Here is a 14,554-nt window from a genome sequence, read left to right on the forward strand (position 1 = left end):
ATATCAATTAGGGTCTTGAATTATTTAGAATTAGATATTATAAAGTGGACGTAAATTATTAATAAATTTAATATAATTTTTTATTCCGAAGATTATTAAAAAGACAATGGCATGATTATTTTTATAATTTATTTTCACATTTAATTTTGGTTAAAGAGGGTTAAATATTTTTTAAAAAATATAAGGGGACAAAATGCTACTTAGAGGGGATTAAAGATATTTTTATTTTTTTATTTATTTTAATGTGCTTAAGAATTTTTTGTATTTTTTGAATTTGTATCTTATCTAAAATGATTTTCGACACGGCCCTTATAAATGGGCGTCTAAGCCTTTGTTTATTTCCATCGTGGAAATTTTCCACTGTTTACTTTCTAAAAAAATAAATTGTATTCCTTCGTCCTGTTTACTTAAACTCCGTCTTCTTAAAAGTGCGTGTGGGAGAAGGATAAAGAGAGAGGGAGATGGCCGCGAGCTCGAGTAGGTTCGCTGCGCCTTCCTTCCAACTCCGTGTCGGTAGGGCTCGCCCCTGGCCGCCTCTGCCGCTCCCTTTGCCGCCTTCCTGCGATCGGACCCAAAGAGGAGCGGCCGGAAGGTTGCGCTGCTGCAGCCCGACGGAGAAAGCGGAGGAATGGCGGATCGAGCGGAAGAAAAATGCCGGCGGGGTTGCTCGGAGAACTCGGGCGGAGGCCTTACCTTCTCTCCCCTTCTCCTCCTCCCGGTACGTATTTTCTCCCTTGATTGGGAATCTAAGTTCTGTTCACGCTTGGTTTCTTCCGGTAGGTTAACATTGGTCCAAGATTCTTGCTCAAATGAAACTAGGTCCTGGATACATTCTGAGACTCGGTGTGGGTTATCCTGTGATTTCTGTTTATATCTCTTTTTTCTTCTTTCTATTCTTGGATCCATATCTACAAAATGCGCCAGACTCGGTGTGGGTTTAGCGTCTTCGTGTATGGTTTATCAGTATGTATTTAAAGGGCGAATTTCTTTTTCTTGGGATTCCAGTCTGTTCCGCTTTCGTATCTTGAAGGTTTATGTATATTCCTGGGGAACTATAGGTATTTCTACTCATTCAATAAATTATGTAGGTTTACTTGTATAATATGGTTAAATTCTTCTCTGATATCCTCGAGATGCTACCTTGAATAATGATTTTTGTTTACTATGCCGACCAAGATTTATCTTCTTGGTTTTTCTAGAGCCATTGCAGATAAGATTTAGGTTTATTCAAGTAAAATATAGGGGGATGAAGTCCAGCAGGAAAAAATGATTCATTAAGAGTGCAAAACTAATTCGTCTACATAGTTTAACTATTGTGTTAATGGAAACTAAAGGCTCTCTGGTAAATGAGTTTGTTACTGCATTTTTATTTCAAATCTCATTTTTATCATCCATATGTGATGACTGTGTTAATGCAATAATGCTTGGTATTTAAAATAAAAAAAAGTAAAAAATGATAGGTCTAAAACCATTTTTCAGGTTTTTCTTATGTAATTCCCAAGTTGACTACAAATACCTCTATAGTGTGTGAACCTTGTGAATTTCCTACTACTTCGTGCATAATCACAAATCTTTTATTCCTGATGCATGCTGGTGCGCTTTGAGAACTTGGCTAAATCTTGGGAAAGCCCAACATTTGAAATTTTTATTAAAATTGCACTTTAAGTTATCATATTATTGAAGAAATTGAGGATGATTTTTCAAGATGTTGCAAGGGAACCATACAGTATACTGCCTCTGGTGTCTTTCTCTACTGGCATTCCACTTTCAATGAAGGCTACAATAAAATATTTAAAATAATTTTCCAAGAATCTAAGATATGTTGGTGCCATGCAATGTATTTTATTAAAATAATCGATATGTTTTGTGCTCATAGGTAGTACTCATATTAAATACCCACTTTTGGAGTTCATCATCATCATCATCGTCCTTATGAACGTACATCTTCACTACTTGAGTTGTTATCTAGTAATTTTTTCCTTGAGGTATTCTTGATTAAATTCTGAAAATAAATCTTGAACCATGGTTTGCATGGAAATATCGTGCCACATTGTTGTGCAGAGTTTTTATACTATTGAAGATCATAGTTATCAAGTGTGCAATATTAATCTTTGTTAACTACAAGTAATACTTCTTCACTAAGTTTTATTGGACCTATTGAATCTCTTATTGCAGCTCGAAAAGGCTTTCTAAGCACGACTTCTCTTCTCGTTGCAGCCCTAAGAATTCTCCTCCTGAATCTCGTGATACTCCACCACAAAGAGGTTTTTTCTAGTGCCAAAAGTTACCGTAGTAATATTAGACTCATAACTTTGTTAAGTTGTTACAACATTGGGCATTTTTGCATCAGTTATCAACATTGTCTTCTTTTCAACTGATTATGTCTATTTGAAATGATTTTACTATTGTGGTCTACATTAGTAAATTGATTTGTTTCTTTGACATCTTCCATACAGATACTGGTATTGCTAGTGAGAAAGAATGGGGCATCAACTTACTTGATGAAAAGGTTAGCGAGTCTGGCCAAAATGAAGATGGGAGCACATGGTATCGGGAAAGTGGTGAAGAGCTAGGTGAAAAGGGATTTAGGTGTAGATGGGCTAAGATGGGAGGTAAATCACATGATGGAAAATCAGTATGGAAAGAAACGGTAATTTTTTTTTCTATATATGTTATATACCCTACATATTTCAATAAATCGAAAATAATTTATTTTTTCTATGTACGTTCTGTGATCATATTTTTTTATGGGATTCATTTATCATCAACTATTGGTAAATTGTTAGTGTTATGGTGTATTTTATTATAATACAAAAATTATTGTTTTTTCCTTTTTCAAAATAATAAAGCTCATGCCATAAAGTAAAGAAAAATAAGGAAAAAATATAACTCATTACTGTTTAGATGTTCTGCTAATGACCAAGTTTGCTGTTGTCCAAATGTATTTTGGTTACTGTACCAGATTGAATGTTCCTCTTATAAAAATATTTGTTGTATACACTTATTTTAGTCCGTGAGATTTTGGTGGAACTGAAAATATTAGAATATGAAGATAGGCTAGCTAGAAGATGCTACTACCTAACTGTGAACTGGGTTACTTGTTTTTTCCTGGCTATTATTCTTTTCCAAGGATTGAAGGGAAAGGAATTGTGAGAAATTTGTCATGAAGGCAGAATTAGGGGGAAAGTTCAGTTCGTCTCTGATTGGAGAGATAAATATAGCAGACCTATTATTCTAAATCATTTTTTTAGACGGTTGCTATTAGAAAGAGGCAGAGATTTTTTATATGAATCTAAGACAATCTAAAAGTTTGAATACCACAATGCTTTTATAAAATTAATCATGAATGCTGATTGCACTTTGTGTCTGCAATTTTCTCAATCTGTTTGGTTTATTGTAATTTCATCTGACTAGATTTTTTTAAAATCTGTCCTTATTTTCTCTTTTTAAAATGCTGATGTTCAACTTAAAAGTTTTATCCTTTGGCAAGTAAGATCATATTTACATGTAAAATCAGGCACTTGCCATGTAGAAATTGTTTTATTATTAGTTCTACAAATATCTTCGAAGCCTATATCAACTTCTTGCAACTTTGACAAAATGGATTTACTTGCTTTTTTGGTTCTTTGGCAGTGGTGGGAGAAGAGTGATTGGAGTGGATATAAAGAGCTAGGTAAAAGAATATTTTTGGGCTGCCCGTATCTTCTTTTCTTCTTAATTTAAAGACTAAATACTTTTTCTAGTAAGTGAAAATAAACTTTGTTGCTAATGGAAATTGTTCATGCAACTGGAAGTGAGCTGCTGCTGTTTTGTAACATCAAATTGTTCAGCTTGGTCTTAAGGACAGATTGATCTTATAGTTTTAGCTATTCTCTGCAAGTATCTATCTTCTCTTAACTTAGAATCAGAACTAAGGGCTTCTCTGTGATGTTATGAATCCAATGATCCTGGAATCAGTTATTTTTTATGGTAGGAGAATATTATAGCGTGTAGTTGAAAATTGGAAAAACAAGAATATGATTAGCGAGTATCCAACTCAAAAACTTCAAAATTGTTTTGTTCACATTTATTAGATACTTGTGGACAATGTCTGTTGAGAGAATTTTGTATTTGACTATTTGTGTTACAACGCTATCAAATTTATATTTGCGACAAAGTATTTCAAAATGCTTCATTCAAATGCATCAAATATTTGTCAGGTACAATGTATTATGATGTGGTGTTCTGAATGATAATATTGATAGGACTATGATTTTATCTCTTATTAAATATGCATTTTCTAGTATATATGTTCATACAACATGATCCATTTAAGATGACATTTAATTCAGATAAATAGTCTAATTTCATATGCATAATAGTATGTCTCTGAAATTAATATTTTCAATCTGTTCATGGGGTTAAAAATAAGATGTGTTTATATTCTTATTTGTTTCAATTATTTAATTTAATCTATGTTTGGTGATTTCATGTCCTTGTTGATATGTTTTTTAATTTTTTTTTTTTTGCTATCACATTTTATAGGTGCAGAGAAATCTGGAGAAAATGATGAAGGAGATTCCTGGTGGGAAACATGGAAAGAAGTTCTTTATCAGGATGAGTGGAGGTAATCAGGTCTTTCTTCATAACATATTTCAATAAAAGTTATGTTTCATTATTAAATTAATTTTTGGCTTATTTACAAGCACAATGTTGTAGATGTGCGAACATGGTTCTAGCTCATACACTTTCTAACTAATAACATTCAATGCAACCATCCATGAAACTTTGGATTAGAAGAGAAGTAAATCATAGAATTCCTGGTGAGGAAAAAAACAGTGGGAAGTAGTATTGTTGTAGAATTCCTGGTGAGGAAAAAAAATGATTTTATTGTAGTAATACCATAATACATAAAACATACAAACACTAGTATCTTTAAGCATATAGCATACTGTGAGGTCTATGTACATATGTTTTCATGTTATTTAATCATTTACTATTTTTTTTTAATAATCAATAAAGCATTCACTACTTAATGGACCCTTAGACACAAATAGAATGTGCTATAAATGAAAACAAGTGTACTTTAAATTGATAGCTACGCTGCGTACAAGTTTGAGAGGCTTTGGAGCTGTAAATGGCTTGTTCTTAGCCTTTAAGCACAATTCGGTCAATGCATATTGTTCTCTGAATCTTTTGTTAAGATAGAATATACAAATTATTGTTTTTTTGGAAAACCTTGTGATATTTTAAAGAATATTCAAAACAGAACTTTCTGCACCTTTTTTTTCTTGTTTTTCTTACAAAAGCTTCCAAGTATGAGATGTGTTATCTGGAATATAAAGCAATGAAGAACTTAGAGTTTGTTTTCTAGTAGTATTGCAAGGATAGAGAGAAGCGCACAAAAGCAAGCAAAATCAGGCACAGAAAATGCTGGATGGTATGAAAAATGGTGAGAAGTGTATTGATTGTTTGTGATATTTTACTTTTTGTTCCTACTTCGCATTTTCTGTTATTTTAAATAGTTAACCTGCTGCATATTAACATTATTTTAGGTGGGAAAAATATGATGCAAAAGGCTGGACAGAAAAAGGAGCTCATAAATATGGAAGGCTAAATGAACAATCTTGGTGGGAAAAGTGGGGAGAACATTTTGATGGGAGAGGATTTGTACTTAAATGGTTAGATTAGCATTATCTACTTGCACTCTCTTTTTTATAAGTTATGTCTGCTTGTTGCAATGATAATTTCTCCTATTAACACCAAATAATAGGAGTTGGACTTGTTAATTGTTATGTTAATGCTGTTAATATAAGCTATTTATTCTATTTGAACTTATTTTTCTAGAAATTACTGGTCTTGTTGATTTTATTTGTTAGATCATACATCCAAAAGTTTGTCATTTATCATCTGTTTGGTCTCTTGATGAAAAGGAGAATGTACTCTAGATTGATCTGTTAATGCTCAATATTAAGATTTTGCATTTCATGTTTCTGGATGGCAATTGGTTGCTAAAGTGATCTTGCTTCTAATAGTCAGTATTCAAAACTGCTTACTATATGCTTAATTATTAATAGGACTGACAAATGGGCAGAGACACAGATGGGTACCAAATGGGGGGATAAGTGGGAGGAGAAATTTTTCGCAGGGTTAGGTGCTCGGCAAGGTGAAACATGGCGTGCATCTGCTGGTGAACGTAAGTTATAATTTCATTATTCTTCTGGGTCTTGTTCAGTAGATGCAGCATTCAATATTAATGAAAATTGATTCTACCTAGAAATAAAATTTGAGATGATAGATAACTTGTACTCCTTATTTGAATCTTTTATATGAATTATTAGCTTAAGCGACTGTTTAATTTAAATGTCAACAAATACTATCTCATGTAATAACAAAAATAATAACAGATACTATATTATATATTTAAAAGGTCTTTAATCATATCTCATGTAATATTCAGCACGAGTGATTAAGATGTATATATATAATGATAAAAATAAGAGTAATTTGGTAGAGATTATTTGAGGTGTATTTAATAACATTAAAGGCAGATCTCTAGAATAATAGTTGTTGCTGGTCCTTTCGGCTCATATCCTTTCTGCACTACTCTTTTGGCACTAATATAATTGACATGAGAATTTTTTTTTAAAGCAGTTAGATTTTGCCTCAGAAGAAGAGTCTTGGCGCAACGGTAAAGTTGTTGTCATGTGACCAAAAGGTCACGGGCTCGAATCCTGGAAACAGCCTCTTGCAAAAAGTAGGGTAAGACTGCGTATAATGGATCCTTCCCCTGGACCCCGCATGATGAGAGCTTCGTGCACCGGGCTATTTTTTTTTTATAGTTAGATTTTGCCTCACATTCCAACTATCTGCTATTGGATTAATCATTTTGTAGAATTTATTAATAGAGATCCTTTTTCTTTGTATGTTTGTTTCTTGTATGCCTGATATCATCTAATAACATATCTACATAATCATTTATTTCATTTTGTAGGCTGGTCAAGAACTTGGGGGGAAGAACATTTTGGAAATGGGTAAGGTTTGCAGTTTATTTCATTTCATTCATTTGCTAAGTCATGTGGATCTTTTCGGCTACAAAAGCAATAATGTTAAAACAAATCTAACTTGATAACTCAACATTTTCCTCTAAATTAGTATGTAATCAAATTTTGATTGTTCTTCATTCTAACAACTACTAAATAATAGCTGTAATCTTCTTTACCTACATTTATCTACATCGTTCAATCGGCAAGTTTGCTTCTGCTTTCTGAAGCAATTCGAATGAAATTTCTTACATTGCCTTTGTTCAGGAAAGTACACAAGTACGGAAGAAGCACTACAGGAGAAAGCTGGGATATAGTTGTGGATGAAGAAACCCACTACGAGTGAGATAGTTCCTCATTGCTTATACATTCCTACTACCTTTTTCTATGATCTCTAATTTCTTCTCTCTTTTACTAGGGCCATGCCTCATTATGGATGGGCAGATGTAGTCGGTGATTCCACCCAATTGTTATCGATTCAACCTCAACAAAAGCCACCAGGTGAATTCCCAAATATTAAGCTTGATGCATCAGCCGAGGAAGACGGCCCTCCAGATGAAAATCTGTCGTGGTGACTAAATTTTTTCCAGGCACTCAACTTTTTGTACTCTAGCTTTTCTGCTGAAGGATTTATGTGGGTTGATTTCTGAAGTCATTCTTCTGTCCATTGTTTCATTCTTTTACGTTTTTGGTCGTTTCATTTCTTTGATCCTGTCATTGAGATCATTCAATGGAACAAAATTATTTCCAATCATGTTTGATAAAGTAGATGGTGTGCAAAATAGAACATATTGAATGTGCCCAAAGGCCACTGTCGATGAAAACTTCTGGATGATCGACGATACAAGTGACTAAGCGATGCATTTCAAGAAAACCTCGATACATCTTATTCCAAGACAACCTCATCTTGCTAAACCTCTTCCATTCTATGAGGAAAGGAAGTTTTGAATCCTTTCATTTCTAATTTCTATACAAGTAATCAGAGCTCGGGCTCCATTTTGAGAAAATCATTTCTATCCATCAGAGTAAATAGGCTTAATTGGCGATCCTGGAAAAAAAATAAAAGATATTTTTGAAGAAAAAACAGTAATTTCGAAAGATTCCCTTTGAGACTTTTTTTTTCAAACAAAAACGGTCTGTTTTCTCCCATATTTTTAAATTGGTAAAAAAGTAATATGTTTAGTTAAATTCTAGTTTGATTAGATCCTTGCAGACACTTGTATCGAAAGCTTCCATAGCATAGTGGTAGTGCGTTCGCTTCGTAAGCGAAAGGTCGCGAGTTCGATCCTCGCTGGGAGCTCCAAGATCCGGCAAGGTTTTCCTTCGCGCGCGTTGATTTATTTTTTAACCGTCATGTTTCATGATCTTTCAAGGATTTATTTTTTCCAAGAGCAATTTTTTTCCAATTTTCTATGATCTTCATTTTATTGCCTCCACGTTGCAACAAGGCAGCTACGTGGCCTTTGCTTCCATTCTCTACAACTGCATGCATGCAAATCAATATTATATATAATTAATAATCAGCTCTCAAATACTTGTATTTCCACCTTATTTATATCATTATGTGCAGACCTCCGGATCAATCAGATTCCTGTTCGATGCAAATCATGGATGACCGGGGACGTCCACTGGCCAAGGATACCGAGGCTGCACCTGAGGGACGGCGAACTCGACCGACGACGCCGGCCGATCCGCAGCAAATCTCTGCCATGGAGCCGGTGACTCGCGAGGCCTACGGCGGCGGACTTTACGGCACCGATCAGAGACCGCCGGGGGCGCCGCTGGCCAGTGCAACTCAGTCCGCCGACGGCCCCGCGCAGCCTGACGCTCCACCGAAGCACAGGCCGCCGCCGTCGACGGGCGACCGCGATCTGGATATCACCGGCCAGTCGTATATTCAGTAGCCTGCGGGTACGGCACGTGTCCTGATGATGCACATCACGAAGGCTAAAGCGGCCCAGCACAGGCTGCTGATCTGGTGTCCCAGTCGCAGCCCAAATATGAAATATGTAGACTTAATTATCTAATTAATAAATCCCAGGCGGTCCCCACGTCCCTTCCGTAAATTTGAAACCTTATCCACTTCGAAAAGACTTGCGGGCCCTCCAACCGACCGAATCCGCCGCCAGGGGTTTCCTCGACGCGTGGCACTCTTGGCGGTTCGCCACGCGTCCATGACTTCCGCCATGGTTTTTGGGTCTACACGTGGCGAAGCTGCAGCCGTTTGTTCTATCTCATGGGGATGACGATCCACGTTCGATCTCCTCTGATTCGCTAGATCCGCACCGTCCTTAGGACACGTGGCAGCCATTTTTCTTTAAATAAATTCATAAAAATGACTTTTTCCATGGCAAATATTAATAAAATATTTTTATGGAATAAAATTTTCGACATCTGGTTTCCATTTTCAAACTATGTCTGAGTAAATATTTGATCGGATTACACGCACACAAATGGGTTGAGAGATAAGGATGGATAAGACAAGTAAAAATGTGTGAGTATAGTCGAGTTAGTATTTGCGATATAGTCAAGTTGAGTTGATATTTGGACAGAATTTATGGAATTAGTAATGTAATTCAGTTGAGTTGAATAGAATTTTTGAATATTTGAGTTTGACTCGTTTATAATTAAGTCGAACTTGAGTTTTATTTATCGAATATATTAATGTCTCACGATTTTTTATCAAACCTAAATGAGTTTAATAAATATAAATTATAAATTTAAATATTTATTAAAAACTAAATTATTTATTTAGATAAAATTGTAATATTTTTATAAAAATTTATAATTTTATTCTAATAAATAAATTTAATATATTTGTCTATATTTTTCATAAGTAGAGTGTAAAATCTATAAATTTGATATCAAAATTATTATTCTTTTATTTAAAAGTTAATTCATGAGCTTAATAACGAATATGCTCACGAGCTAACGAGTCGAGTATTGTGAAATTTGTGTTTCATTTATTTATTTTAACGAGCCTCATTAAACGAACTCAAATGAACTTTCGATTTTCAAATAGCTCATGAACTCATTTATACGCCTATATGGAATGGTTGGATTTTTGACGAATACATACACTGTACAGATTATCTTATGCCCTTTGTCTACAAAGGATCCTAAATTAAAGTTGAATAAGTTCTCATCATGATTTCATCTCTGTTTTTTTGAATGTAACTGAAAGGATCTATAAGACAACTTCACACTTTATCATCAACTAGGGAAGGGTAAAGACACTTAATTGTTGTACTTATTAATTTACACTTAAATTGTTGTTTTATATTTATTATTTTTATTTTTAATTAGTTTAGAAACACATAATAATGTTAGTAAAAAAAATTTATACGCATTGAAATTGTTAAATTGGTGTACTTATTAAAACCACTTAAATTGTTGTTTTATATTTATTATTTTTATTTTTAATTAGTTTAGAAACACATAATAATGTTAGTAAAAAAAATTTATACGCATTCAAATTGTTAAATTGTTGTACTTATTAAAACCACTTAAATTGTTGTATATTTATTATTTTTATTTTTAATTAGTTTAGAAACACATAATAATGTTAGTGAAAAAAAGTATACGCATTCAAATTGTTTAAATTTCATAAATCACCACTCTACTAAACTCCGTAAACGTCTTGCGACTCATTTTATGAGTCTTTTCAATGAGGTTAGATACCATGGTTAGGAAAGAAATTGCGTGGAAGTTTGAATCCAAATCCAATAGTAATTATCTTTACATCGACTAGTAAGTAAATAAATTAATGGAATTCCTCAGATAATAGAAAATACTACACAAATTAATGATGATGTCCACACAAAAATGAACCCTGACCAATAAGAACATAGAAGCTTAGTCAATGTCGATAACTTTTGGTTGAGGTCAGTATGAATCCATGTGAAGAAACTTACTCCCTCCCCCTCATTCACCAACTAGCAAAATGATCAGATACAAAAAAACATAAGAACAAAAATATTTTGCACAAAACATATATAGTATGTTGTTAGCTCCATGTTCACCGTGATGAAGCTGCTTTCTCCAGTGTCATGATAGTGATCCAATTTTGATCAAAGTAATCGACATCCAGCAAAAAGAATCCTTTGGGTGTGCCATGTACGAAAAGCTCTTCATTTCACCTGAACTTTGAGCTTGCTCATACCGATCTCCAGCTTCTTCGCATTGGTTTCATTATTTTCGACACCAGGTTTTGCATCTTTAACCTGAAACCATGGATGTTGCAGACACTGCGACGCTGTTGGCCGCTTCTCAGGACCAAAATCAAGTAGAGGACTAAGAAACTCTGCGAATTCACGAGCATCATTCTCCGGAAATTTGTATTTCTCAACCAGGAGTTTGTAAAGTGGCCAGAATTTGAGTCGTCGGATCCTCTTGAGATCTCCATGTCTGTCGAAGTAGTCCTTCGATCGGGATCCTGCTGTAGCAATCTGAGCAGATAAAAGGGGTTAGATGATATGAAAATTAATAGAGTTGAAACACGTAGTCTTACCTTTTTGGGTATCTTTCCAAGGAGCTCCATCATCAAAGCCAAGTGATCCTGCAATGAGGCCCAAGTCATTTGCTGGAAACTAAAATCATAACAGAATATGAACTTGTTTCCTAAGAAAGAAAATTGCAGTTTGGTATGTCAGCATGTATCTTATTTAGACGTTTTCAAATTCATTACTTATTCAAAGCTAAGCAACAGGAGATGCTGATTTAGCTGGTGACAGAACTAATGCAAGCTAACAAACAGCAAAAAATGCTAGCCATCACACTTGGAACAAGAAGTTGATACGGAAATTGTCTCTAAAAGTTAGATATGTCCAAGGAGCAATGGTTAAATAAATTTAAGAAGTCTTCTAATAATCCCTAGAAATATATTTTCTTTAAATCTGTCTTCAACCTATTAAGGATTTTACTATAATGACAGATCTTACATCATAGATGATCAAATTGACAAAACAAAAGACATATAACACAGAAAGCTATTCTGTGTCATATATAATTTACATTAGCTTGGTTTCAGAGACACTAAAGACACTTAAATCAACTTGTCCAAGATAGATATAATTGATATTCAATTTTTTTTTACAAAAGAGATAAAAAAAAAAAAAACTATCAACAGGCATCCTTAGGCTAAACTGTGACTTTCACTGGTAACAAACATTTATCAGTTTATCCTAGTGAATCCACAGATATGAAAGTATTGCTTCTCACCTAAGCTTATATAAGCTTTTCTTAATCGAACTTTCTAAATTCTCTCAAAAGTACTTTTTACTTGTCTTAATGTTCAATAATTATATGCCCATGTTTACATAGAGGGAAGAGTTATACCTCATCTTCACTATACCCTTGGCCACCTTTCGGAGTAAATAGCATATCCCCAGTAGCAAGCTCATAAGCCATGCAAGCAAAGGACCACATGTCCGCAGAACAATCATATACAGCACCAAGAATTACCTCTGGTGACCGATATTGTCTAGTCTGTATATCATCAGTTAACTTGTTGTTTGACCAACAAGCATTCCCAAAATCTACAATCTTGCATCTAAGATCAATCCCATCCAAGCTCCTTTCATTCAGTACAAGACCTGCAGCTGATGCTCTTCTCTCAGAGATTTTTGCCCTTGCCTGCTTTGCCCTCTCCTTTAGCCTCTTTTCAATCAAATTGACCACTACTCCCCCATTTAGGTTACCCTCTGGTCGCTCTAGGATTGGCGTAAATCCAGACCTAACTGGGTCTTTTGCAGGATCAATGGTGGAGACCAGAAGAACATTCTCCAGCTTCAAATCCGTGTGAATCATGCCTAATTCCCGGTGCAAATAATCAAGACCCACCAAGATAGACTTGCATATGTATTTCACCCTGTCTAGCCCAATGCCTTTGTAGCGGTTGTACTTCACGAGTCGAAGTAGGCTATCACCAAGGAACTCAATTACCAGGCAGAGATGCTGTCCGTTTGGCCCAGAATGCTTAAAGTTGTCAATCAGTCGAATTATGCACTTAGAATTCGAGGCATCTCCTTCTGCAATTGCTGAAAGAAGCTCAATCTCATGAAGAGCAGCTTGAGCAAACTCTGGTGCACTTTTTTGGATTTTGAGAGCAACAAAAATCTGCAGAACAAAGAGATGAACATTATTAAATAATGCAACCAAAGGCAAGTAGACAGAATTTGGATTTTGGAACATGAAAAAAAGCAAAAGGGGGAAAAAATAACATACTGTAATAGTGCACCATAAACTAAAGGAGAAAAATTCAAAAATAGAAAAAGGAATGCAAGATGATCAGATAGGGACCTAGTCACAGGTAGTAGAGTTGACATACAAGTATCCAGACTTTAAAATGAGGAAAAGCTCGTAGAGACGTAAACAGATGATGCAACAACAGATCAGTTTCACGCCACACGAGTAGGGAGATGTGGATGCTAAAGGAAATAAAAGGTTCCCGTTAAAAATATCAGGTAATTAAACCAAACGAGGAAATTGCAGAAAATGAATGAAGCACGATCAGGAATAAATTCCTTTGACCATTATTGAACTGCAATTATTAATTCGTACAACATCGATTGCAGAAAAGCGCTGGAGCGAATCAAAGAGCGACGAAACAGAGATTTGCCGTTGCAATAATTCGTAAATTGAACAGCTGATCGAGTAATTAAGTCCGAGTCAAAAGTCAATTCGACAAGAGACAAGCGAATGGGCGAAATCAGATATAAAACCTCGACAATTGCCTGAAAATTTCAATATTTTGCGACTATTCACACAGAGATCGGGCGTCAAAGGCGAGATCTTCCCGTACGGCACAATCGTTAAGGGATGGTACCTCGGATCGGGTGTCATAGGCGAGCCAGACGGTGGAGAAGTGACCCCATCCGAGCTTCCGCTGGGCGATGTACCGCCCACCGGCGAATTGATCGCCGACCCTGACAGCATGGTACCCTCCCTTGCGGTAGGCGTCGACGCCCTCGTCCTCCTCAGACCCCGACGACGAAGAGTACGACATATTTCTCCGCTGCGAAAGTTCTCGCCTTTATCGCCTGCCTTACGAACCACCCCTAAGGATCCCAACTTTCCAGCGAGCTAAGAAGAAGACGACGGAAGAAGAGGGAGAGAAGAGAAGAAGAGGGGGAGGAGGAGGAGACGCGGATCTGAGGAGGACGGAGGCGATGGCTACAATTGGGCGAATGCGGAGGAATGGATCACCTCTTTTACCAATAAAGGATCGGGAGACCAGTGCGAACCTGCGAAGGAAGCTCCTCAGACCGCGAATCGCGAAGCGATGGAGACGACCAACGGCTACGATTGCATCCTGGTCAGCGAATCGATGATGCAGATAAATGATTGATTGCTTGGGCGAGATGAACCGGTCAATTGGATGTGACGTATCATCTCTCGAGGGTCGTCCGGTTCGGTCGAGGTTTGATTCGGTGGGAGACACGGAGTAGACGTGCACCGGATTGGATTCAGCCGAGCGGTCCATTCTCCTAATCTCGAACCGGACCGATTCGGGTCGAGTTAGATTGGTGATT

General features: G+C 35.9%; 3 protein-coding genes and 1 non-coding gene across 5 annotated transcripts; 3 read left to right on the forward strand and 1 right to left on the reverse strand.

Annotated features, from left to right (window-relative positions):
• The first annotated feature begins 407 nt into the window (after nt 1–407).
• On the forward strand, nt 408–7,787 carry LOC121992819 (protein RNA-directed DNA methylation 3-like). Of its 2 annotated transcripts, none has more exons than XM_042547406.1 (11): nt 408–718; nt 2,176–2,264; nt 2,457–2,650; nt 3,634–3,673; nt 4,525–4,606; nt 5,354–5,431; nt 5,535–5,660; nt 6,057–6,175; nt 6,974–7,013; nt 7,290–7,364; nt 7,441–7,787. In XM_042547406.1, the coding sequence occupies exons 1-11, from the start codon at nt 462–464 to the stop codon at nt 7,595–7,597; spliced, it is 1,257 nt and encodes a 418-aa protein (XP_042403340.1). In that variant the 5' UTR covers nt 408–461; the 3' UTR covers nt 7,598–7,787. The 2 variants fall into 2 exon arrangements, with proteins under 2 accessions (XP_042403340.1, XP_042403341.1); XM_042547407.1 differs by having other exon boundaries at nt 5,357–5,431.
• Nucleotides 7,788–8,250: 463 nt separating this feature from the next.
• On the forward strand, nt 8,251–8,322 carry TRNAT-CGU. Its single transcript has one exon. It is a non-coding gene; the product is annotated as a tRNA-Thr (tRNA).
• A 298-nt stretch (nt 8,323–8,620) lies between these two features.
• Nucleotides 8,621–8,926, forward strand: LOC121991155. Its single transcript, XM_042545174.1, has one exon. It carries the CDS (start codon nt 8,621–8,623, stop codon nt 8,924–8,926), a length of 306 nt encoding a protein of 101 aa, XP_042401108.1.
• Nucleotides 8,927–10,772: 1,846 nt separating this feature from the next.
• Nucleotides 10,773–14,228, reverse strand: LOC121992820 (SRSF protein kinase 1-like). The gene is made up of 4 exons (XM_042547408.1): nt 13,849–14,228; nt 12,360–13,139; nt 11,533–11,580; nt 10,773–11,470 (listed from the first exon to the last, which is right to left on the reverse strand). Exons 1-4 carry the CDS (start codon nt 14,026–14,028, stop codon nt 11,153–11,155), a joined length of 1,326 nt encoding a protein of 441 aa, XP_042403342.1. The 5' UTR covers nt 14,029–14,228; the 3' UTR covers nt 10,773–11,152.
• Between the last annotated feature and the right edge of the window lie 326 nt (nt 14,229–14,554).

The sequence above is a fragment of the Zingiber officinale genome, chromosome 6B (assembly GCF_018446385.1).
Source record: "Zingiber officinale cultivar Zhangliang chromosome 6B, Zo_v1.1, whole genome shotgun sequence".
Taxonomy (NCBI): Eukaryota; Viridiplantae; Streptophyta; class Magnoliopsida; order Zingiberales; family Zingiberaceae; genus Zingiber; species Zingiber officinale.

What these genes read in the sequence shown, in the direction of transcription:
- LOC121992819 (XM_042547406.1), top strand. Translation starts at nt 462, where the DNA reads ATGGCCGCGAGCTCGAGTAGGTTCGCTGCGCCTTCCTTCCAACTCCGT. An exon ending in AATCAGTATGGAAAGAAACG is followed by an intron (nt 2,651 to 3,633) that starts GTAATTTTTTTT and finishes GTTCTTTGGCAG; the next exon opens with TGGTGGGAGAAGAGTGATTG. An exon ending in GCGTGCATCTGCTGGTGAAC is followed by an intron (nt 6,176 to 6,973) that starts GTAAGTTATAAT and finishes TTCATTTTGTAG; the next exon opens with GCTGGTCAAGAACTTGGGGG.
- LOC121991155 (XM_042545174.1), top strand. Translation starts at nt 8,621, where the DNA reads ATGCAAATCATGGATGACCGGGGACGTCCACTGGCCAAGGATACCGAG.
- LOC121992820 (XM_042547408.1), bottom strand. Translation starts at nt 14,028, where the DNA reads ATGTCGTACTCTTCGTCGTCGGGGTCTGAGGAGGACGAGGGCGTCGAC. An exon ending in CCTATGACACCCGATCCGAG is followed by an intron (nt 13,140 to 13,848) that starts GTACCATCCCTT and finishes TTTGTTCTGCAG; the next exon opens with ATTTTTGTTGCTCTCAAAAT. An exon ending in AAGGGTATAGTGAAGATGAG is followed by an intron (nt 11,581 to 12,359) that starts GTATAACTCTTC and finishes GCCTCATTGCAG; the next exon opens with GATCACTTGGCTTTGATGAT.